This window comes from Oncorhynchus mykiss, chromosome 15 (genome assembly GCF_013265735.2).
Source record: "Oncorhynchus mykiss isolate Arlee chromosome 15, USDA_OmykA_1.1, whole genome shotgun sequence".
NCBI lineage: Eukaryota > Metazoa > Chordata > Actinopteri > Salmoniformes > Salmonidae > Oncorhynchus > Oncorhynchus mykiss.
The window spans coordinates 63232525-63256437 of NC_048579.1; the positions used below are offsets into that span (position 1 = coordinate 63232525).

Here is a 23913-nt window from a genome sequence, read left to right on the forward strand (position 1 = left end):
CTTTTCTTACGATCCTAACAATATACGTATGGCTTTTCTTACGATGTTCAACCTCTTGGCAGCTATCTGGCTCCAGACAAAGCACTCCCAAATTGTCAAGAAAATGGCATATGGCTACAGTTGAAATGTATTTTGCATTTTACCAGTGATTATTCTGCTTTGTACATTGTTTTCACTGTCAAATGTATTGTTTTAATTATTTACTACTTACGTTTTTGAAAATACAAACTGTTTTTACGGCAGTTGAGCGCAAGGTCAGTATGCATGACCTGCAAGTGATCTGATTAGAGCGTTGTTGGCGTTGAAACCACACAGGTGTGTAGTTGTGATGTGCATTGTGTACAAGTATGAATTCAAAATACATGCCAACAATAGCCATAGTCATATATTTAAGCAATAAGCCCCGAAAGCATGTGGTATATGGCCAATATCAGCTACAGGCTGTTCTTAAACACGACAGAGTGCCTGGATACAGCCCTTAGTGGTATATTGGCCATATACCACCAACTCATGCCTTATTGCTGTTATAAACTGGTCACCAATATAATTAGAGCAGTAAAAATAAATGTTTTGTCATACCCGTGGTAGATGGTTTGATATACCGCAGCTGTCATCCAATCAGCATTCAGGGCTCAAACCACCCAGTTTATAATTCTTATTAAAACCAGGTGGTAAATTATTGCTGACCTTTTGTAAAGAGAATAGGGTATTTAATTATTATATAATAGAATCCCAGCACAACCCTGTGGAATGTTCTTAGTTTAGAAACATTAGGCTATGTAGAACAGATAGTGTCACAGTAACAAAACAAAGAGCTATATCTATTCATGCCATTTCCATCTGCAACATTGAGTATGATGCAACATCTTGAAGACAAGCCAGATTGATGCAGATGACTGTACCGAACAAAAATATAAAACGCAACATGTATCAATTTCAAAGATTTGACTGAGTTAAAGTTCATAAGGAATTCAGTCAATTGAAATAAAATCATTAGGCCCTAATCTACGGATTTCACATGACTGGGCAGGGGTCCTGTGGAGCCAGGCACAGCCAATGAAAATTAGTTTCATCTCCCAAAAGGGCTTTACTACAGACAGAAATATGCCTCTGCACCCCCTCATACGACCCCACAGGCGAAGAAACCGGATGTACTCCTTCTTTCCTCCCTAAAATCAAGTCAACTTCATCTGCCAACATAAAGGATTTAAGATGTTCAAGGCATTGTGAGAGAAATAGATGTCACATGTACAATGAAGACAGGTTGAGCTTTATTAATTATACTCATGAATGGTAAGTTGTTTGAAATGTTTCACGACACCGATGTAAGACATTGCAACAAAATGAGTCACAATTATCAGAATTGTTCCCCATTTAACTCCCTTGCAACAACAACATGTATAACTAACGAATCAGTAGTTTAGTAGAGGTGCAGAAATAGGAAATATTACATAGACTGTCTATGGATTTGTAAGTCAGACAAGGCACATTGGTGGAATGAATTCCATTAAGAGCAGGAAGGGCACACTTGTTTTTGGAATGGCATCGATGGGGTATCGATTTGGGCTTTTCACTTCACTCAAGGTCTTCAAATGAAACCAAAAAACAGAACACAGATCTTTTTTTAAAAGGCAATGTGGAGGATGTCATTCATTGTGCTAAAATATCTTGCCAATGTCAAGACAAAAGGAGAAATCCTTCATTACAATGACTCCATAGACAAGTGGATGGGGGGAACAGGTTTCAGAATAGCCTCCACAATCACATTGTGTTAGGTAACACGTACTGCCCTAAAAGCAAACAGAAACAGGATTGTATTCCTGCCATTTGACCAAAAACAGACAGATATCCTTTGAACCAACTAGGGGACCGAGCTGAGATGTTTTAGGCAACAAGAGTTTTACATTACACTCTGAAACGTGTGCTACTTTCAGCACCAGGTGTTACCGTAGTTAAAGCACATGACATAACTGCATATGCAATAATCTCCCACTGGATTCAACTTCACACACAGAACAGGAATTCATCCACTGAATCAATCCATGGGTCCCAGAGTGGTGCAGCACTCTAAGGCACTGAATCCCAGTGCTTGAGGAGTCACTAGACACCCTGGTTCCATTCCAGACGGTATCACAACGGGTCCTGATTGGTACTCCCATGGGGCGTCACATGATTGGCCCAGCGTCATCTGGGTTTGGCCGGTGTAGGCCTTCATTGTAAATAAGAATTTGTTCTTAATTGACTTGCTTCTTTAAATAAAACGTCAAATGTATTTGTTATATATGTAGCTTACTCCATTCCAAGTGTGACAACATGACAGCTGGGTTGAATTGTAGCTAATATGACCACAGCTAATGAACAGTGGTAGTGGTACTGAGACCGCTCACTGAAGAAGATCCAGGGGGGACATGATGCAATGTTGCAAAAGCCAGCAGTAACTCAGCTAAAAGCTATGAGCTTCAGCCTAGGCAGTTCTTGCATTATATGATAAGAACAAAAAAGTCAGTCGCAATGAGGTAATCAAAGCTTTAGTGGAAGAGATGTGATGCAGTTAGTCTTTAAAGTAAACCAGCGATACTGGGGAAAGTAAGATCTAGCCACAAAATCAAAACCTAGTCATCTTTGTAACGTATCAATCTATTTCTTGAATGGTTTTTCCAAGGCTGTCAAGGTGCCAATAAATTCCCAAGTGATTTATTTATCAAATCAGCAAAACCAGCTAAATATTTCCCTAAAATATCTATAGATTTTTACTAAAACACTTAGGTACATGACCCCCATCCAAAACCAACAATTCTCATTCTATCCAAGGAAGATGCACACAAGTCAAAATCCCCACTAACAAGCTTTAGCTACACGCTTCCTCATTCATTCCACTCCCAAACCACACAAAAACTAACAATTTAAAAGACCAATCACTAAAGATAAAAAGCTATAATATAAATGCACTCTTAAGTAACAAGGATCTTAAGCCATATAGCTTTCCAAGATGTTATATTACAATATGGATGTTCAAAAGTTTGATACTTTTTTTGTAGTTCTATTTACAAATTTCACAGTGATCTTGGTACATTCTGCAGAATAACCAATAACAGGAATTTCTGCCATACCATTCCTCTTTCTATTTATAGACAATACCTTGACACAAACAAGGATGCTTCCTGACGTCAAACACCGATTGCTGCAAACATTGACAGCTGCAACGCAGAGGGACAGTCTCTAAAATACAAAGGCTGCGTTGGTGTTAGCATTAGGTGGAGGGAGGTTCAACCATTGTTAGAGCCATCATAGGAAAGTGTGCAAGTACACTATTTTAAGAGAAGAATGGGAGACGGCGTGAAGGGGTCGGCTATGAAGGGAACGGTCGAGGGATCAAGTGAAAAGATCATTCCTGTCTTTGGGGTATGCAGCCTTCCATCTCCAGCACCTCGGGCCAGCCCTCATACTTGTTGGTTTCGGCATGGTTCTTTATGTGCTGTAGAGGCAGAGACAGAGGTTTTGGATTAGACCCAATGGTAGCATCCCAAATGGCAGCCTATTCCCTATATAGTGCAAGTGTTTTGTGCACTACAAAGGGAATAGGGTGCCATTTGGGAAGCACAATGCATGGCCCCTCGTCTGATAAGGCTGTGTGTGTACCGGCACAGCGATCACAAACAATGTCCCAAGAACACATAAGGGAGGATGGAAAGTCAATATTGAAGGAGTGCCTGTTCACTCTGGGACAACATGTTCAAGGGTCAGATGGAAATGTAAAAAGACAGTATTCTCAAAATTGTCTTGTCTGGTGAAACTCAGATAATGAAATCAATAGTTCAGGACTGTAAAGAACGAAAACTAAATCATGGAGCAGCTGTGTTTTACATATCATATAGAGCAAGTTTTTAGTTTACAAACAAACGTCACGTTCGAGTGCATTCTCGCATCAAAGTGCCCTGTTGCAGGACAGTTATACGCTGATGTTGGGACCTTGACAAACTGAACAGTGAGTGATGACCATGAGCATAGCTATAGCCATCAGTCTGGTGTTCAACAAGTAGATTATTGTTCTGGCTTCATCTAGCTCCATTTGGGATATTTCACCTTGCTTCTCTAGGTAATCAATCCTCCGATGACATCTGCGACGTTGTTGACCAGGGGTGTTCAACTCTTACTCTACAAAGTCCGGAGTCTGCTGGTTCTGTTCTACCTGATAATTCAATTGCGTACACACACACACAGTGTCTCGAGTCCAAATCAGTCCCTGATTAGAGGGGAACAATGAAAAAATGCAGTGGGATTGGCTTGGCGGTCCAGAGTTGAGTCTGAGGGTTGTAGACGATGACATGTATGAAATGCATCTGGATGTCGCGCAACTCTTTATGACAGGGCTAGAAAATGAGTCTGTATCATGATAAAAGGTATTTCTATAGACAAAGTTCCATCAGCTGTGCTCCACTGAAGCCTTGATATTTCAACGGGGAGAGGTGAAAAAGTCCCATGTGAACAGACCAGAAAGAAAAATGTGAACAAACCAGGTTAAGGAGGATAAAGATTTTTTTTTAAGGGGGGGGGGGGGGGGGGGGGGGGGTTGAAGTTACCTGCTCAAAGGGACTCTTGGTCTTGATCCCTTTGCCTCCCACAAAGATCCAGTTGTCCCTGAAGCCTAATGTGCTGATGCTGGAACTGCCAAGTTCACCAATCATCTTCCTGGACTCGTCATTCAGCCTGTAGACCACAAAGCAAGGTCGTATTCATTTGTGCACACCGTAGCAAAATGTTTCAACACAAAAATAAAACGTTTCTTATTGGACAAGTTCAGGTAGTTCCTCCCCGTTTGCTAGTGAATACACAGCTAGAATGTCATTGAGAGTCTGTAGACTTAAATATCTCTACCTACCACTCTTTCCTTTCCTTGAACCTTTGCTCTTAGTCACCATTGTTATACATCAGTAATTGGTGACTCCTTTAATATCAGCAGTTAGGGCGAAATTCATTTACATTTCCCCGCAGTCAGTTAACAGGTTTATTTATGTGATAGTCATTTGTTAATTCTACAAGGGTTCAATTCAGCCCCTGGAGGAACGAAACAGATTGATCAAGACATTAACTGAAGTATTTGCCTAAGCTTAAAATTATAATCTAAGAGTTCACGGAGAAGTTAAATGCTGAATGTGCATCTTTTTTTCAGTTCGGGAACACCTACTTGGAGGCCGAATCGTCAAACGTGGCCATCATCACTACTGTTCCTTCTTCAATAGTCTTCAGGAATGTGATGAGCGTGTTGACATCTGCACACACAACAAATACACAGGTACAAGACTGGTTTGCCTGGTCCGCCTGCCTAGTCAAGAGGCACTCCATGACACGGAAACACGGGAAATCTAACTGAAACTAAGGCCTCACCTCCCGCCCACATGTCAAAGTGGTCTGTCTTGATGAGGTCCCCTGTCTTTCCTGTGGAGAACAAACAACTTGTTTACGACAAGCTAACGTACGATCACAGGCCAACTCCTATCATGAATAGTGCATTCAGAGTAGTACATTAGTACATGCCCTGACAAATTGAGGCTTTTCTGAGGGCAAAAGGGGGGTGCAACTCAATATTAGGAAGGTGTTCTTAATGTTTTGTACACTCAGTGTATATGAACAGCGGTATGGACGAGTTAGTATTGAAGTAGTTAACCAAGGCAGGGATGGGCAACTACAGTCCAGGGCCATGTTGTATGCAGGCTTTTGTTCCAGCCCAGCACTAACAGCACTACACATTCTACACATCCTCGAAGGACTCGAGCTGCCAATCCCTGAACAAAGTAAATGTTTCACACACCAGATGTAATTTTCAATTGTCATATTACTCACAGATGTAGTCATGTAAAACATCTGATTTGACTACAAGGAGAAGTACTGTTTGTCTATGGCATGTAGCAGTGACAAGGTTAGTTTACCGTTAACCAGGGCGATGTTAATTCCTCTGCCCACGTTGTTCTTGACTCCACTCATCAATCTGAAAGGACAAATGAAGCATTATGTGACAGTGAGCCTGCATGTATTTTATTGGGTACTTTGTGGTTAGGTTTGTCCCATCCTTGTCTTTGTTCCCGGGCGTGTACCACTGCACTGAGACTTGTCACACCCTGGTCGTATAGCGTCGACACAAAAATAAAATACTTATTCCTAACCAGACTTGATTCCCTTGAAGCAATGCCTGAGGAATTGGATTTCAATAGCACGGATGCAGAATGCCACAAGAGTCAACAGTTAATTAAATAGAGGGTTAACAGTCAACAGGTTGCTTCAGGCATGTTTAAATTGAATCTCCACCTCAGTTACAAGATAGTTCATACCGGTCTACGCTAGTCTGTCTAGGAATCTATAAAATAAGAATAGAAATGCATCCTGTAGAACAGACATGGATAATTGTGTTGTAGAATATCCTATTGTGTCAGCCTTGCACTCTAGATTTCTACCTGGCAATAGATGTTTACCTTTTAGTCATTTAGCAGAGTGAGACAACTACATAAGTCATTGTAAGTGCTGTAAATTCTTTCAAAATAGAAAGTAGTTATCAGCAAAGTCAGTGCAAGTAGGAAAAGTCAAGTGCAAGGTTATTTTGTGTGTGTGTGTGTGTGTGTGGGTGGTGGGGATAAAACGTGTCTTATTTAAAATACTTGTTTCTAATTAGGCCACTGCGTATCGGCTGAGAGGGATGTGGGTCTTTGGTTGTACTGTTAATATGGGTTGAGAGGGATGTGGGTCTTTGGTTGTACTGTTATTATGGGTTGAGAGGGATGTGGGTCTTTGGTTGTACTGTTAATATGGGTTGAGAGGGATGTGGGTCTTTGGTTGTACTGTTAATATGGGTTGAGAGGGATGTGGGTCTTTGGTTGTACTGTTATTATGGGTTGAGAGGGATGTGGGTCTTTGGTTGTACTGTTATTATTGGTCCATCTTGTCTCTTACATGTTGTCCTCCAGGCAGATTTTGGGACCGACAACACTGGCTGCTCCGCTGGCCATCTTAAAGGAGAAGTGTCCCTCGGGACATGGTTTGGAGAGGCCACACTTGTAGCGTTCCAGTCTGGTAGCTGTGAATGGAATTCCAAACAGAGTATACCATACCAACACACTTTAGCATCCCCCCCCCATCAAAAACACACAATATCAGCGAACACGTACATATCTAGGTCCTGCAAACACAGTCTACTATTACACACACAGCTTGAATCTCTCTCACGCACAATATAACTCACACACCTACAGAACAAACCAGACTATTTACATAGAACTCAACAGCTAAAGAACCAAAACATTCACAATGAAGGCCAGGTGGTAAGTACACAATACACACAGATGAACTACTTAGCTAACACTTAAGCATACATGGTAAGGTGTTTCCATGGATTGTTAAGAGAAGATCAGTTCTGATTTTCATATACCACAGGGAGGAAAGAAAATAATAAATGTAACTTGATTGATTGAGGGAACCAGGTTAAAGTGATGTAACAGGAGAAGTTATTGAAGTATACTTACGGCCTTCCTCTACAGGCATAGACCCTGTTGTGGAGGGACAGAAACAGACAAGTTAGACTCGAGTTCCAGATGTCTTTATGACATTAGCCCGTGAGCTCATGAGTTCCTTATTTAAGAAAGTTAAAACATTGAGCTTTGCACTAAATCTGGCTGTAGCCTGGCTAAAAACATAGCAAGCTGGCCAGACCTTTTAGCATCACATCTCCATGTGAAATCAGATGTAGCTTTTTTTTTTTTTATGTTTTTTTTATAAACATGCCCTAGCAAATACTCTTCTACTTGCCGGTGCAACATAAAACATTATCCCAGTTTGATATCCTGCTTGTGTACTCATTCAGATATCAGATAAAAGCACATGGCTAGCTAGTTGGCTAAAGCAGGTTCTACCACTTCACAATAGCCTGGAATCACTGGTTATTACTAATAAACTAAATATTTTCAGGGGGTGGATTCTTGTTGTTTGGTTTAGCATTTGAACAGTCGCAGAGATTATATTTGGTTACAAATACAAAATAGGCTACTTTGATGAATAACCTGTAGATCAGAACAAGGAACCGAGCGACAACACTGGCCCCACGGCTGCGGAAGGGATGATACCGAGCGACAACACTGGCCCCACGGCTGCGGAAGGAATGATACCGAGCGACAACACTGGCCCCACGGCTGCGGAAGGGATGATACCGAGCGACAACACTGCCCCCACGGCTGCGGAAGGGATGATACCGAGCGACAACACTGGCCCCACGGCTGCGGAAGGGATGATACCGAGCGACAACACTGGCCCCACGGCTGCGGAATGGATGATACCGAGCGACAGCACTGGCCCCACGGCTGCGGAAGGGATGATACCGAGCGACAACACTGCCCCCACGGCTGCGGAAGGAATGATACCGAGCGACAACACTGGCCCCACGGCTGCGGAAGGGATGATACCGAGCGACAACACTGCCCCCACGACTGCGGAAGGAATGATACTGAGCGTCTCAATTTTCAGGTAGCACAAAAGTAATATTTTCTGGCATTCGGCCGTACAAGGAGCCACCCCTTTTGTGACGAAAAACAACATTGCGCTACTCACCTTCCGTCTCCGTAGTGTGTGAATTTAGCTTCAGCCAGAGACTAAGGGGTATCGCATGCAGACACGACAAAGGTTTTTCTGAAGGCCTAAATTTAGAATCGCTGGTGAAGATTATTAATACCATCTATTGAGAGATGTATTCAAAACAATAGCCTTTGAAACTAAGTGATTACTCTTTGGAATTCCATGCAAGCTCAGGCAATAGATTGATATGCACAGTTACAACACTGGAAAACACCTGTAACCAAACTCACCAAACACATTCCCCAGATTGAAGTCCATGTTAATTTCCAGCAGCTGGAAGGCAAGGAAAACTGCCAGGAAAAAGACGGAAACCAATGCAGCCAACTTCAAGATGCCTGAAGGAAATTAGATACATAGACCAAAGAAAGAGAATGAAGAGATCAATAGACAGGAGAGAGGAGAGAGAGGAAATGGAACACTATTTCAACACCATGCCTAATATGTGTGTCAGATAAGGTCTCTGATGCTAACAGAGAAATTAATTTGCTTGGTGACCTGAACATTGACTGGTTATCTAGTTGTCCTCTCGAGAGGAAGCTTCTTACTGTGACTAAAGCCTGTAACATGACCCAGGTTATCACTCAACCAACTAGAGTGTAAACCAATAGTGTTGGATCTGTGACATCCACTAGTATTGATCAGATCTTCACCACTGCTGCAGAGCTTGGCTCCAAAGCAATATCAGTTCCCATTGGCTGTAGTGACCATAACATTATGGAAATAACAAGAAAAGCCAGAAGTACCAAAGGCAGGGTCTAAAGTTATTTATAACAGATCTTACAGAATGTTCTCAGGACTCTTGTTTAAGATGACATGTGTTGGCCTGATGTGTATAAGGAGGAGAAACTAGATGCAGCACTTGGGAGTATTTGTAAAATGATTCTTGCCAATTATGTACCTGTTAAGAAACTGAGAACTGTTAGAGCCCCCTGGGTCGATGAACTGAAAAATGGTATGGTCCAAAGAAATGAAGAAAAAGTGACAAACAATTCAGGCTGCTCAGCTGATTGGTTGACATACTGTCAACAGACATTGTGACTCAATTATTTATTTATTTTTAAGAAAAAAATAATAAGAATATTACTAAAACAAGATAAATTACATTTAAAAACTATGGGAAAATACTTTGGACCACCTTAAGTTATATTATGGACAGAAAACCCAATTAAATCTACATCGTTCATTGATGTTGATGGGCCATTTTAGCAAAACCTTTTGATACAGAAATCATTTCAATGACTATTTCACCAGTAAAGACTACAAACATTAGTTAGTTAAAACATTGAAACACCATATGTGCATTGAAGATCTAATAATGAAAGAGCAGGAATGCCGTTTTGAATTTGGTCAAGTTAGTGTGGAATAGGTGGAAAAACAGTTAGCATCCATCAATGATAAGCCACCAAGTATAGACAACCTAGATGGGGAAACTACTGAGAATGGTAAGACTGTATTGCCATGTCTTTAATCAGGTGATGGTAGATGGTGATGTGTGACAGTAGATGGTGATGTGTGCAATGAGCTCACAGAGACTCTTAGAAAAGACTTACAGTCAGTGTCAGAATGGGAAATTACAATAATCTGATGTTAAATTAATATGAAACCAAAAAGCATTAGATTTGGTTCAAAGCATTCTCTTAGACCTAAACTGGAGATGTCCATAAAGGTTGTGAACATTTGTAGCGAAATCCTGCACGGAGCCTTCACCGTGGGCTGCCCCTTTAAGAGCACAGCAGCAGTCAGGAGGGAGATAATAACAATGGCTCTGCATGGAGGCTCTCGGTCAGCGTGGTAGTTTTGACAGTGTGTTTAACTACTGGCAGAAGTCTTGTTTATTTTCAGCGTGATTAGTTTGTAAAGTGTTGAAGTTGATCGCTGGTGTTAATGCTCTAGGTCGTGTTTGGAATCTTTGGGGCCCGCTCCTGTCATTGATCGAATGGATTAGTAGCAACAGTGTTGCGAAGCTTTGACAAACAAACCATCAGGTGTATCAGACTGACAGACAGTGCAACTGCAAGCCTGAAGTCAACAGCTAAACCACCACCCCCTCTCTCACTAATTTTCCCTCTATCGCTCTAGCAAACCTATTGTTTCCCACTGCGCTCCCTTTGATGTTCAGTGTCGCTGGACTATTATTGCCCTGCCGGATGTATTTGGGTTGACATTTTAGTTAATTTATTATTTCACCTTTATTTAACCAGGTAGGCTAGTTGAGAACAAGTTCTCATTTACAACTGCGACCTGGCTAAGATAAAGCAAAGCAGTGCGACACAAACAACAGAGTTACACATGGAATAAACAAGTGTACAGTCAATAACACAATACAAAAAAAATAAAGTTTATATACAGTGTGTGCAAATGGCGTGAGGTAGGCAGGCAATAAATAGGCCATAGTAGCGAAGTAATTACAATTTAGCATATTAACACTGGAGTGATAAATGAGCAGATAATGATGTGCAACTAGAAATACTGGTGTGCAAAAGAGCAGAAAAGTAAATAAAAACAATATGGGGATGAGGTAGGTAGATTGGGTGGGCTATTTATAGATGGACTATGTACAGCTGCAGCGATTGGTCAGCTGCTCAGATACAGTGGGGCAAAAAAGTATTTAGTCAGCCAACAATTGTGCAAGTTCTCCCACTTAAAAAGATGATAGAGGCCTGTAATTTTCATCATAGGTACACTTCAAATATGACAGACAAAATGAGTGGAAAAAAAGTATTTGGTCAATAACAAAAGTTAATCTCAATACTTTGTTATATACCCTTTGTTGGCAATGACAGAGGTCAAATGTTTTCTGTAAGTCTTCACAAGGTTTTCACACACTGTTGCTGGTATTTTGGCCCATTCCTCCATGCAGATCTCCTCTAGAGCAGTGATGTTTTGGGGCTGTTGCTGGGCAACATGGACTTTCAACTCCCTCCAAAGATGTTCTATGGGGTTGAGATCTGGAGACTGGCTAGGCCACTCCAGGACCTTGAAATGCTTCTTACGAAGCCACTCCTTTGTTGCCCAGCGTGTGTTTGGGATCATTGTCATGCTGAAAGACCCAGCCACGTTTCATCTTCAATGCCCTTGCTGATGGAAGGAAGTTTTCACTCAAAATCTCACGATACATGGCCCCATTCATTCTTTCCTTTACATGGATCAGTCACCCTGGTCCCTTTGCAGAAAAAACAGCCCCAAAGCATGATGTTTCCACCCCTATGCTTCACAGTAGGTATGGTGTTCTTTGTATGCAACTCAGCATTCTTTGACCTCCAAACACGACGAGTTGAGTTTTTACCAAAAAGTTATATTTTGGTTTCATCTGACCATATGACATTCTCCCAATCTTCTTCTGGATCATCCAAATGCTCTCTAGCAAACTTCAGACGGGCCTGGACATGTACTGGCTTAAGCAGGGGGACACGTCTGGCACTGAGCCACACTCAAGGTACTAAACGATATCATAACCGCCATTGATAAAAGACAGTACTGTGCAGCCGTCTTCATCGACCTTGCCAAGGCTTTCGACTCTGTCAATCACCATATTCTTATCGGCAGACTCAGTAGCCTCGGTTTTTCGGATGACTGCCTTGCCTGGTTCACCAATTACTTTGCAGACAGAGTTCAGTGTGTCAAATCGGAGGGCATGCTGTCCGGTCCTCTGGCAGTCTCTATGGGGGTGCCACAGGGTTCAATTCTCGGGCCGACTCTTTTCTCTGTATACATCAATGATGTTGCTCTTGCTGCGGGCGATTCCCTGATCCACCTCTACGCAGACGACACCATTTTATATACTTTCGGCCCGTCATTGGACACTGTGCTATCTAACCTCCAAACAAGCTTCAATGCCATACAACACTCCTTCCGTGGCCTCCGACTGCTCTTAAACGCTAGTAAAACCAAATGCATGCTTTTCAACCGATCGCTGCCTGCACCCGCATCCCCGCCTAGCATCACCACCCTGGATGGTTCCGACCTAGAATATGTGGACATCTATAAGTACCTAGGTGTCTGGCTAGACTGCAAACTCTCCTTCCAGACTCATATCAAACATCTCCAATCGAAAATCAAATCAAGAGTCGGCTTTCTATTCCGCAACAAAGCCTCCTTCACTCACGCCGCCAAGCTTACCCTAGTAAAACTGACTATCCTACCGATCCTCGACTTCGGCGATGTCATCTACAAAATGGCTTCCAACACTCTACTCAGCAAACTGGATGCAGTCTATCACAGTGCCATCCGTTTTGTCACTAAAGCACCTTATACCACCCACCACTGCGACTTGTATGCTCTAGTCGGCTGGCCCTCGCTACATATTCGTCGCCAGACCCACTGGCTCCAGGTCATCTACAAGTCCATGCTAGGTAAAGCTCCGCCTTATCTCAGCTCACTGGTCACGATGGCAACACCCACCCGTAGCACGCGCTCCAGCAGGTGTATCTCACTGATCATCCCTAAAGCCAACACCTCATTTGGCCGCCTTTCGTTCCAGTACTCTGCTGCCTGTGACTGGAACAAATTGCAAAAATCGCTGAAGTTGGAGACTTTTATCTCCCTCACCAACTTCAAACATCAGCTATCTGAGCAGCTAACCGATCGCTGCAGCTGTACATAGTCTATTGGTAAATAGCCCACCCATTTTCACCTACCTCATCCCATACTGTTTTTATTTATTTATTTTTCTGCTCTTTTGCACACCAATATCTCTACCTGTACATGACCATCTGATCATTTATCACTCCAGTGTTAATCTGCAAAATTGTAATTATTCGCCTACCTCATGCCTTTTGCACACATTGTATATAGACTCCCCCTTTGTTTTCTACTGTGTTATTGACTTGTTAATTGTTTACTCCACGTGTAACTGTGTTGTCTGCTCATACTGCTATGCTTTATCTTGGCCAGGTCGCAGCTGCAAATGAGAACTTGTTCTCAACTAGCCTACCTGGTTAAATAAAGGTGAAATAAAAAAAAATAAAAAAACTGCAGGATTTGAGTCCCTGGCGGCGTAGTGTGTTACTGATGGTAGGCTTTGTTACTTTGGTCCCAGTTCTCTGCAGGTCATTCACTAGGTCCCCCCGTGTGGTTCTGGGATTTTTGCTCACCGTTCTTGTGATCATTTTGACCCCACAGGGTGAGATCTTGCATGGAGCCCCAGATCGAGGGAGATTATCAGTGGTCTTGTATGTCTTCCATTTCCTAATAATTGCTCCCACAGTTGATTTCTTCAAACCAAGCTGCTTACCTATTGCAGATTCAGTCTTCCCAGCCTGGTGCAGGTCTACAATTTTGTTTCTGGTGTCCTTTGACAGCTCTTTGGTCTTGGCCATAGTGGAGTTTGGAGTGTGACTGTTTGAGGTTGTGGACAGGTGTCTTTTATACTGATAACAAGTTCAAACAGGTGCCATTAATATAGGTAACGAGTGGAGGACAGAGGAGCCTCTTAAAGAAGAAGTTACAGGTCTGTGAGAGCCAGAAATCTTGACCAAATACTTATTTTCCACCATCATTTGCAAATAAATTCAATAAAAATCCCACAATGTGATTTTCTGGATTTCTTTTCTTGTCATTTTGTCTGTCATAGTTGAAGTGTACCTATGATGAAAATTACAGGCCTCTCATCTTTTTAAGTGGGAGGACTTGCACAATTGGTGGCTGACTAAATACTTATTTTGCCCCACTGTAGCTGATGTTAAAAGTTAGTGAGGGAAATAAAAGTCTCCAGCTTCAGCAATTTTTGCAATTTGTTCCAGTCACTGGCAGCAGAGACCTGGAAGGAAAGGCGGCCAAAATAGGTGTTGGCTTTGGGGATGACCAGAGAGATATACCTACTGGAGCGCGTGCTACATAGCAGAATGGTGACGTTAAAGTGAGGTTGCATGACGGTTTATTGTTTATTATTGATTGAACTGTATTGATTTTGTGGGGGACTATTGACATTTAGCAGAGAATATTTTTGGACATTTCAAAGCCTTTGTCTAAGAACCCCCCCCGGACATAATATAGAATATTGCAAGTTCTCTAAGGTTTATGACAGGGTTCTTTGACCCCAGGAAGAGTAGCTGCTACCCCATTAGCTACTGCTACATGGGCAGTAGCTAATGGGGTTCCTAATAAGCTAAACAAGTAGGCTATAGGCATAGGCTATGTTGTCCCATGATTAAGAATATGGTTTGAATAGCCAAGATAAACATTTTCACACACTGACCCAAGTAAATGTGATAGAAGTTATGCTAATTGCCAGAAAAACAGGTTCCTATTATAGCAAAACCTACCTCCAGCTCTCATGTTGGTCCCAAGAATCTGCAGTGAGTACAACACAATGTATGCCCCTGTTGAAAGACAAAGCAACATGTCAATATTCTCCAGTGTGGAGAGACATACAGAGGGAGAGACAGTGGTTCGACAGTAAGGTTGACTAGCTAGTTAACTTTGGCTGGTTGGGTATGATCATGTCACACTACGACTTGGACATTAGCCTTTCCTCCTGGGTTTAAAACATGACTCACTTTGGCATCTAACTGAGAACAAGGAAGAGCGGTAGTTCATAATGGGATGGTTAAATAAATATTGCCAGAAATACATCCACAGCTAGAGGGGTATCCTACGAAGAGGCAATTTTGGTCAACCAGTCATACGAATGTGTCTCACCTTTCAGCCAGGTAAAAGTCTTCAGAACGAAACATGCTCCAGGGAAGGCTAAACTCCCTGCTAACTCCACTAACTCCTGAATGAATTGACTGAGCCACGTGTTGAGGACCAATGAAATTAGATTTCCATCCTCTTGCTAAGATAGCATCATTGCATCATCTTCCCGTTCATTTGAAGAAGACGACTAAAAATATTTGATTAAATACAATGTTTTTTGGTGTTAATAGTAATGTAGTAATAATGTATTTTAAACTTCACGCAATGTAACACTTGTATGACTTAATCAAAATAAATATTAATAGTAGTGGGAAAAAAAGCATGCTTGTGCATTAATCAGCACACCAAAGACGGCATTAACGATAAGTAACAAAATAAAGACGCCACTTCTAAAAGCCTATTTAACACCACAGCCTGCTAAATGTGCAAGATAACTTTTCTTTCATTTTGATTTCAGCAGAAATTAAAATGTTACACTGTGAAGCTAACTGAAACTAAGGATCCTGGGACTGAACACACACTAAGGATCCTGGGACTCATCCCGTCAGTTGAGGATGCCTGGTCATTCTTTAAAAGTAACTTCCTCACCATTTTAGATAAGCATGCTCCGTTAAAAAAATGCAGAACTAAGAACAGATACAGCCCTTGGTTCACCCCAGACCTGACTGCCCTCGACCAGCACAAAAACATCCTGTGGCGGACTGCAATAGCATCGAATAGTCCCCGTGATATGCAACTGTTCAGGGAAGTCTGGAACCAATACACGCAGTCAGTCAGGAAAGCTAAGGCCAGCTTCTTCAGGCAGAAGTTTGCATCCTGTAGCTCCAACTCCAAAAAGTTCTGGGACACTGTGAAGTCAATGGAGAACAAGAGCACCTCCTCCCAGCTGCCCACTGCACTGAGGCTAGGTAACACGGTCACCACCGATAAATCCATGATTATCGAAAACTTCAATAAGCATTTCTCAACGGCTGGCCATGCCTTCCGCCTGGCTACTTCAACCTCGGCCAACAGCCCCACCCCCCCCGCTGCTCCTCGCCCAAGCCTCTCCAGGTTCTCCTTTACCCAAATCCAGATAGCAGATGTTCTGAAAGAGCTGCAAAACCTGGACCCGTACAAATCAGCTGGGCTTGACAATCTGGACCCTCTATTTCTGAAACTATCCGCCACCATTGTCTCAACCCCTATTACCAGCCTGTTCAACCTCTCTTTCATATCGTCTGAGATCCCCAAGGATTGGAAAGCTGCCGCAGTCATCCCCCTCTTCAAAGGGGGAGACACCCTGGACCCAAACTGTTACAGACCTATATCCATCCTGCCCTGCCTATCTAAGGTCTTCGAAAGCCAAGTCAACAAACAGGTCACTGACCATCTCGAATACCACTGTACCTTCTCCGCTGTGCAATCTGGTTTCCGAGCCGGTCACGGGTGCACCTCAGCCACACTCAAGGTACTAAACGATATCATAACCGCCATCGATAAAAGACAGTACTGTGCAGCCTTCTTCATCGACCTTGCCAAGGCTTTCGACTCTGTCAATCACCGTATTCTTATCGGCAGACTCAGTAGCCTCGGTTTTTCGGATGACTGCCTTGCCTGGTTCACCAATTACTTTGCAGACAGAGTTCAGTGTGTCAAATCGGAGGGCATGCTGTCCGGTCCTCTGGCAGTCTCTATGGGGTGCCACAGGGTTCAATTCTCGGGCCGACTCTTTTCTCTGTATACATCAATGATGTTGCTCTTGCTGCGGGCGATTCCCTGATCCACCTCTACGCAGACGACACCATTCTATATACTTTCGGCCCGTCATTGGACACTGTGCTATCTAACCTCCAAACAAGCTTCAATGCCATACAACACTCCTTCCGTGGCCTCCGACTGCTCTTAAACGCTAGTAAAACCAAATGCATGCTTTTCAACCGATCGCTGCCTGCACCCGCATGCCCGCCTAGCATCACCACCCTGGATGGTTCCGACCTAGAATATGTGGACATCTATAAGTACCTAGGTGTCTGGCTAGACTGCAAACTCTCCTTCCAGACTCATATCAAACATCTCCAATCGAAAATCAAATCAAGAGTCGGCTTTCTATTCCGCAACAAAGCCTCCTTCACTCACGCCGCCAAGCTTACCCTAGTAAAACTGACTATCCTACCGATCCTCGACTTCGGCGATGTCATCTACAAAATGGCTTCCAACACTCTACTCAGCAAACTGGATGCAGTCTATCACAGTGCCATCCGTTTTGTCACTAAAGCACCTTATACCACCCACCACTGCGACTTGTATGCTCTAGTCGGCTGGCCCTCGCTACATATTCGTCGCCAGACCCACTGGCTCCAGGTCATCTACAAGTCCATGCTAGGTAAAGCTCCGCCTTATCTCAGCTCACTGGTCACGATGGCAACACCCATCCGTAGCACGCGCTCCAGCAGGTGTATCTCACTGATCATCCCTAAAGCCAACACCTCATTTGGCCGCCTTTCGTTCCAGTACTCTGCTGCCTGTGACTGGAACGAATTGCAAAAATCGCTGAAGTTGGAGACTTCTATCTCCCTCACCAACTTCAAACATCAGCTATCTGAGCAGCTAACCGATCGCTGCAGCTGTACATAGTCTATTGGTAAATAGCCCACCCATTTTCACCTACCTCATCCCCATACTGTTTTTATTTATTTATTTTTCTGCTCTTTTGCACACCAATATCTCTACCTGTACATGGCCATCTGATAATTTATCACTCCAGTGTTAATCTGCAAAATTGTAATTATTCGCCTACCTCATGCCTTTTGCACACATTGTATATAGACTCCCCCTTTGTTTTCTACTGTGTTATTGACTTGTTAATTGTTTACTCCATGTGTAACTCTGTGTTGTCTGCTCATACTGCTATGCTTTATCTTGGCCAGGTCGCAGTTGCAAATGAGAACTTGTTCTCAACTAGCCTACCTGGTTAAATAAAGGTGAAATAAAAAATAAAATAAAAAACACCTTCTGCAACTGGATCCTGGAGTTCCTGACAGCCCCCCCCCCCCCCCCCCCCCCCCCCCCCAAGTGGTGAGGGTAGGCAACAACACATCCCCCACGCTGATCCTCAACACTGGGCCCCTTATGGGCGAGTGCTTAGTGCCTTCCTGTACTCCCTGTTCAACCACGACTGCATAGCCTCACACGACTCCAACATTAAGTTTGCTGATGACACGATGGTGTTATGCCTGATCACCCACGATGATGAGAAAGCATTTCGGGAGGTCAGAGACCAGTTGAGAGAAAAGTGGGAAACTGAAGTGTTTAAAATACAGCGTGATTAATTTATGTCAGTGCCTGTGAAATATAAAGAGGGGCTTTCGAGACAGAGCTAATTGGAGGAGTTTGTTTTTGAGCAATTTTAAGAGGCTTGTTCTGACAATGTCAATGGGTAGAGCATTAGGACATTCATAAGCATCTTTGAGAGGACTTGATACCTGGCATTGGTGAAAATATGTAACCATTGTCTAAAGTGTCATAATGTTGGGTCCAATACAGCAAAAGTAATAAACAATAAGCAATGTTGAGTGACTGATGGAAGCTGATTAACACTATGCAGGCCTGTTTAAGGTCAGGAGAGCAGACAATGTTGAGTGACTGATGGAAGCTGATTAACACACTATGCAGGCGTGTTTAAGATCAGGAGAGCAGACAATGTTGAGGGACTGATGGAAGCTGATTAACACACTATGCAGGCGTGTTTAAGGTCAGGAGAGCAGACAATGTTGAGGGACTGATGGAAGCTGATTAACACACTATGCAGGCATGTTTAAGGTCAGGAGAGCAGACAATGCAAGAGGTACCGTGTGAATTCCATCTTCTTTTTGACTCTGTGCTAATAGCAGCATGCGTGGTCGGTCGAGTTATATACAACCTGTCATGTATTCATCTATACTGAGGCTTTTGCATTGGGAGGGGAATGAGAGGTAATGACAGTAAGATGAAGCAGAGATAAGACCTACCTAAGTGATTACTGTCACGATCACCCTCTCTGCTCCCACCTGTCCTGACATCGCCTCTCAAAGTCTTAGTGTCTGTGTGCTGTGCATTGGGAATCTGATACTTGGATCAAGGTTGTATTCTGGGGATTAGCTTCCTTCAGCCTGTTTCATTTCCAGTTACACATCACACCCCCCAGGGCTTTGGGCTGGAGATTACTGCAAGGGAATGTTGTCACCCACTTGTCTGGCATGTTGCACATTTTGTTCCTCCCTTATCTGACACAGTTGAAGTTGTCTCTTTACAAGTGTTAGACAGATTCTACTGCAGGTCAATAACCACAGAAAACCTTCATACATTAATGATTCTTCAACCGCAATTCCCACAACCCACTGAGGAAGCTAGACAAGTTGCAAGTTTGTGTCCTGGATTGTACCTGGCGGTAACAAAATGAGTCAAGCTACAGAACAAAGGTGCGGTTCAGAGACAGCTTGACCCTGCTGAAAAACTGCCAAGTAATGTGAACAGGGTAGTATGGTTATAGGTATTCCCTTTAACTATAGCACATTTTCCCTATACCTATTCCTATGTGTTATACATCTATTCTATCTGACCTGTGGACAACTTGTCAATCAAATGTCAGCAAGACAAAGAAGCTGATCATGGACTACAGGAAACGGAGGGCCGAGCACATCACCATTCACATCGACAGGGCTGTAGTGGAGCAGGTTGAGAGCTTAAAGTTCCTCTGTGTCCACTCCACTAAGGATCTATCATGGTCCACACACCAACACAGTGATGAAGAGGGCACAATGCCTCTTTAGGAGGCTGAATATATTTGACATGTGTCCTCAGATCCTCAAAAAGTCATACAGCTGCACCGTTGAGAGCATCTTACCTGGTTGCATCACCGCTTGGTATGGCAACTGCTTGGCATCCAACCGCAAGGCGCTACAGAGGGTAGTGTGTAACCAGTACATCACTGGGGCCGAGCTCCCTGCCATCCAGGACCTCTATACCAGGCAGTGTCAGAGGAAGGCCATAAACATTTTCAAAGACTCCAGCCACCCAAGTCATAGACTGTTCTCTCAGCTACCGCACTGCAAGCAGTACCGATGCACCAAGTCTGGAACCAACAGGATCCTGAACAGTTTATAACCCCAAGCCACTGCTAAGTAGTTAACCAAATAGCTACCTGGACAATCTGCATTTACCCTTTTTGCACTGACTAACTCATCACATACCCTGCTGCTATTGTTTATTATCTATCCGGTTGTCATTTTATAACTAGTCATATGTACATATCTACCTCAGTTATTGTTACTAATTGTGTATTTATTATTACTTTTCTGTTATTTCTAATTTCTTTCTCTCTGCATTGTTGGCATTTCACTTTTAGTCTCTCAGGGCACATGTCAAACTCATTCCATTAAGGTCGCTAATTAGTAAAGAACTCCCCTCACCTGGTTGTCTATGCCTTAATTGAAAGGAAAAACCCACAGACATGTTCAGGGCAGCTGAATGAAAACGGCCTAGTTTGTACAATTAGTTAGCCAGCAGATCCGACTAGATTGCTCAGCTGCACTAGGGTTGGAGCCGGCGCGAGATATGGTTCAGAAAACATACCTCAAAACAGGGATGGGAAATGCCTTGTAGTCCAAATAGTCATACCAAGAAGATTGAATGACTGCTATGTTGTCCTCATGTGAGTTAGCAGGACAGCAGCCATTTTGGAACAATTCGGATTGAGGTTGCTAGCTACGCTTTCCAAACCTTCTAACGCTAGCTCCAGTCTTAATCTACACCGGAAGTTATACATTTCAGCTTTAATCTACATAGGAAGCCTGTCCGACCCTGGTACAGTTTAAACAATCGGGTCAGATCTGTTGGCTACACAATTAGTTATATGTTAGTGTTTGGCTAACATGTGTAACAGTAGTCAGCTAACTGTGCAAACTAGACATCAACTTTTCTGAATAAAGTATCGTCCCCAAATAAGTAACGTTAAGGTATGGTTAGATTTAGCCATAACTAGCTAGTTACAGCGATTCACAATTTTGTTCGATTCCGTTAACAGTGCTAACTAGCCAACCCTAGTCAAAATAGTTAGATAAACCTGATTGCCCCAGCAGCAAGTCGATTTAATTGGCAAGAGCTAAAATAAAAAAAGCGAACGTTAGCAAGATAGCTGGCAACTTTACCTGAGAAACGCCACGGTTACAAGCCTTGCCTTTACGATGACAGACTCTTCTTCCCTGTTTCAGAAAATCGCTATTTACTCTTGTGGTACTTCAATCTACTAAACATAAAGGACGGCCAAACATTATTCTTCACCGCCACCTACTGTACTGGAGTGTGAGGCCATTCTATTCATCTTTAAATCATAGCGGTCAAACAAACGTTCAAGGTGCATACTGCTACGTACTGTCCTGAAGTTTGCGATGAATCACGGTCTACCCAGAAAGTAAAAAATAAAAAACAAATCAATACCTGCTAAAAACCCATCCCAAGCCCCCGAATCAATTCAACTTTATCTATAACCTGCTGAAACAATCGACCATTAGAATGATTCAGCATGTCAACAACATTGAAATAAGAGAATGCTATCTGTACTGTTCCAGGCAAAACCTTCTCAAACCTCAGCAGCACTGATAAACTTTCACTTATTTGACCCTCTTTCCTACTGAGCAAACTTTTGGCCTCAATCACTCTGCCTCCCTTCACATTTTCTTTAATATCAACTATGGACGTAGATATTGGGGCCCCAGTGATGACTCCCCTTAACCTAGTATAAGCCCCAGGGATATGGCTTTTGAGCTTCATCCCAATAAGCTTTTCCATTTGCATAATCTTCCCTTTCTGAGCCTGGCTACCACAAAGTATTAGCAATTTACCTTTCCAATGAACCAGGATAGTTTGACTTCACCTATCTCTTTCTCCAAGGCATTGGTTAGTCGGATAGGGTGTAAATGAGGCCCTGTGGTCTCATCAAACACCATCACCACTTTCCACTCTGACACATTATGACTCTTGCTTCCAACCTTGGCCATCTTTATGCTTTCTTTCCTAGACGCTCCACTGCTTTCTGTATCATGATCTCTCTTCTTCCTGTGTCTCCACTACAGACCATTTAAGTCCTTGACACTCATTCTCCCGCTCTATATAATCAGAACTGACACCCATATTGTTCTCATTCCAGCACAGCTGCTGCCATTCCAACCTTTTCTCAATTTCCTCCTTTTCATCCACATAACTCGCTGCCATTTACAACCTGAACATGGCCATCTGTTCCTCTAATCTAGCTCTGTGTTTCCACCTACTGTTCTACAATGTGAGTTCTATATCCGCGGAAGCCCCTGATAAATCAAAATAAAAAGTAATAATAGTATATTTTTATTTCACAAAATGAGTTAACTAGGCCTTTATTACTCCTGCATGAGCAGAGAAAAATACTCCTCAGTTAAAGTCCCGCAATTAGAGCAACAAAGCTAATATTTGTGTAAATTGTAATCTGTTGGTGTCACTGAATAGGCTGATACCCAATTTCATGGACCCAAGATCCATAGGTAAGGCTGTACATTGCAATATAAATGTCCAATACATACAATTGGCTGAATAGTGAGGGGATCTCCGAAATGTAAAGTTCTGTAATAAGAGCTAAGACGCTAGTATTTGTGTAAACTATTTAAGCAATGTAATCTGTAGGTGTCACTGAGTAGGCTGATACCCCATTTCATGGACCCAAGATCCATGGGTAAGGCTGTACATTGCAATTTAAGTATGCCTCCAATGCAATTCTGAAGTCTATATACATCCACAGTGCGAGTTCAACTGAATTTTATGTTTTGTGTTAAATTGTCTTTTGTAAATGTTTATACCAACATCATAAAACAAACTTGTTTACCATTATCTAGTCCAATTGTGGCATAATTCTACTATTTTCATCCTTTGGCATCAGTTTCAATGGGGGACTTTTATTTTGAAGGCAAACAGGCATTTTCACTTTTGTTGCTAGTGCTGTTGTTCATGACACACACTCGAAGTCACATCAGCTCTAGAGGGGCAAAGCATAGACACAAGACTTGGCAAAGACCCTTCGGGATAGGATATGCTGCACAGCGCCCTCTTGTGTGGGGAGAGTAGTTGAATGAAAAGTGCCTCCTTCCTCCTGCATCCAGCAATCATTGATTAGATTGGACAAGTAAATGCAAGGGCACCATCACATGGCTTTTACCTTTCCAATTATTTATAATCAACGAGGAAGGAATGATGCACTTTTAAAGAATTCAAACAGGGATTTCATTTGTGGGTGGTCCTGTCCAGAAAGAACAAGTAGAACCCATTGGGTGGAGCCCTAACCCATATGGCACATTGTACAGGTAAGCAATAAGGCAAAAAAATCTAGGAAGTAAAACAATTAAAGAACATGGACACTTTAGGTGAGGTGCTGACTAACAGAAGATAATCTATTCAAATACAAAACAAGTTGATAGTAATCTCTACTTGCTGTGGATCCACTCTACATGTCAAATCAATCCTATGTTATTTGTCACATGCTTCATAAACAACAGGTGTAGACTCACAGGGCCTTTTCCAACAATGCAGAGTTAAAGATAAAGGAGTAGAGACATGAGGAATACATTTACAGTGAATAACCGATAACAGTTGATTGTTCCTGCAGAGTAAATACAGAATAAC

The 23913-nt window shown here is 42.7% G+C and overlaps 1 protein-coding gene across 3 annotated transcripts; it reads right to left on the reverse strand.

Annotated features, from left to right (window-relative positions):
- Positions 1-1249: 1249 nt before the first annotated feature.
- On the reverse strand, positions 1250-21555 carry LOC110490580 (FAM3 metabolism regulating signaling molecule C). 3 transcript variants are annotated; one of them, XM_021564013.2, is made up of 10 exons: positions 21417-21555; positions 14877-14933; positions 8844-8948; positions 7512-7535; positions 6943-7066; positions 5928-5986; positions 5386-5436; positions 5186-5270; positions 4581-4707; positions 1250-3475 (listed from the first exon to the last, which is right to left on the reverse strand). In XM_021564013.2, exons 2-10 carry the CDS (start codon positions 14887-14889, stop codon positions 3386-3388), a joined length of 678 nt encoding a protein of 225 aa, XP_021419688.1. In that variant the 5' UTR covers positions 14890-14933; positions 21417-21555; the 3' UTR covers positions 1250-3385. The 3 variants fall into 3 exon arrangements, with proteins under 3 accessions (XP_021419688.1, XP_021419689.1, XP_021419686.1); XM_021564014.2 differs by lacking the exon at positions 21417-21555 and adding an exon at positions 20842-21382; XM_021564011.2 differs by lacking the exon at positions 21417-21555 and adding an exon at positions 20114-20172.
- Positions 21556-23913: the final 2358 nt, after the last annotated feature.

Excerpts from the sequence above, each read along its gene's own strand:
- LOC110490580 (XM_021564011.2), bottom strand. Across the intron at positions 5,271-5,385 it reads CTTTGACATGTGGGCGGGAG|ATGTCAACACGCTCATCACA; the intron begins GTGAGGCCTTAG and ends TTGTGTGTGCAG. Across the intron at positions 3,476-4,580 it reads CCAAGAGTCCCTTTGAGCAG|CACATAAAGAACCATGCCGA; the intron begins GTAACTTCAACC and ends CTGCCTCTACAG.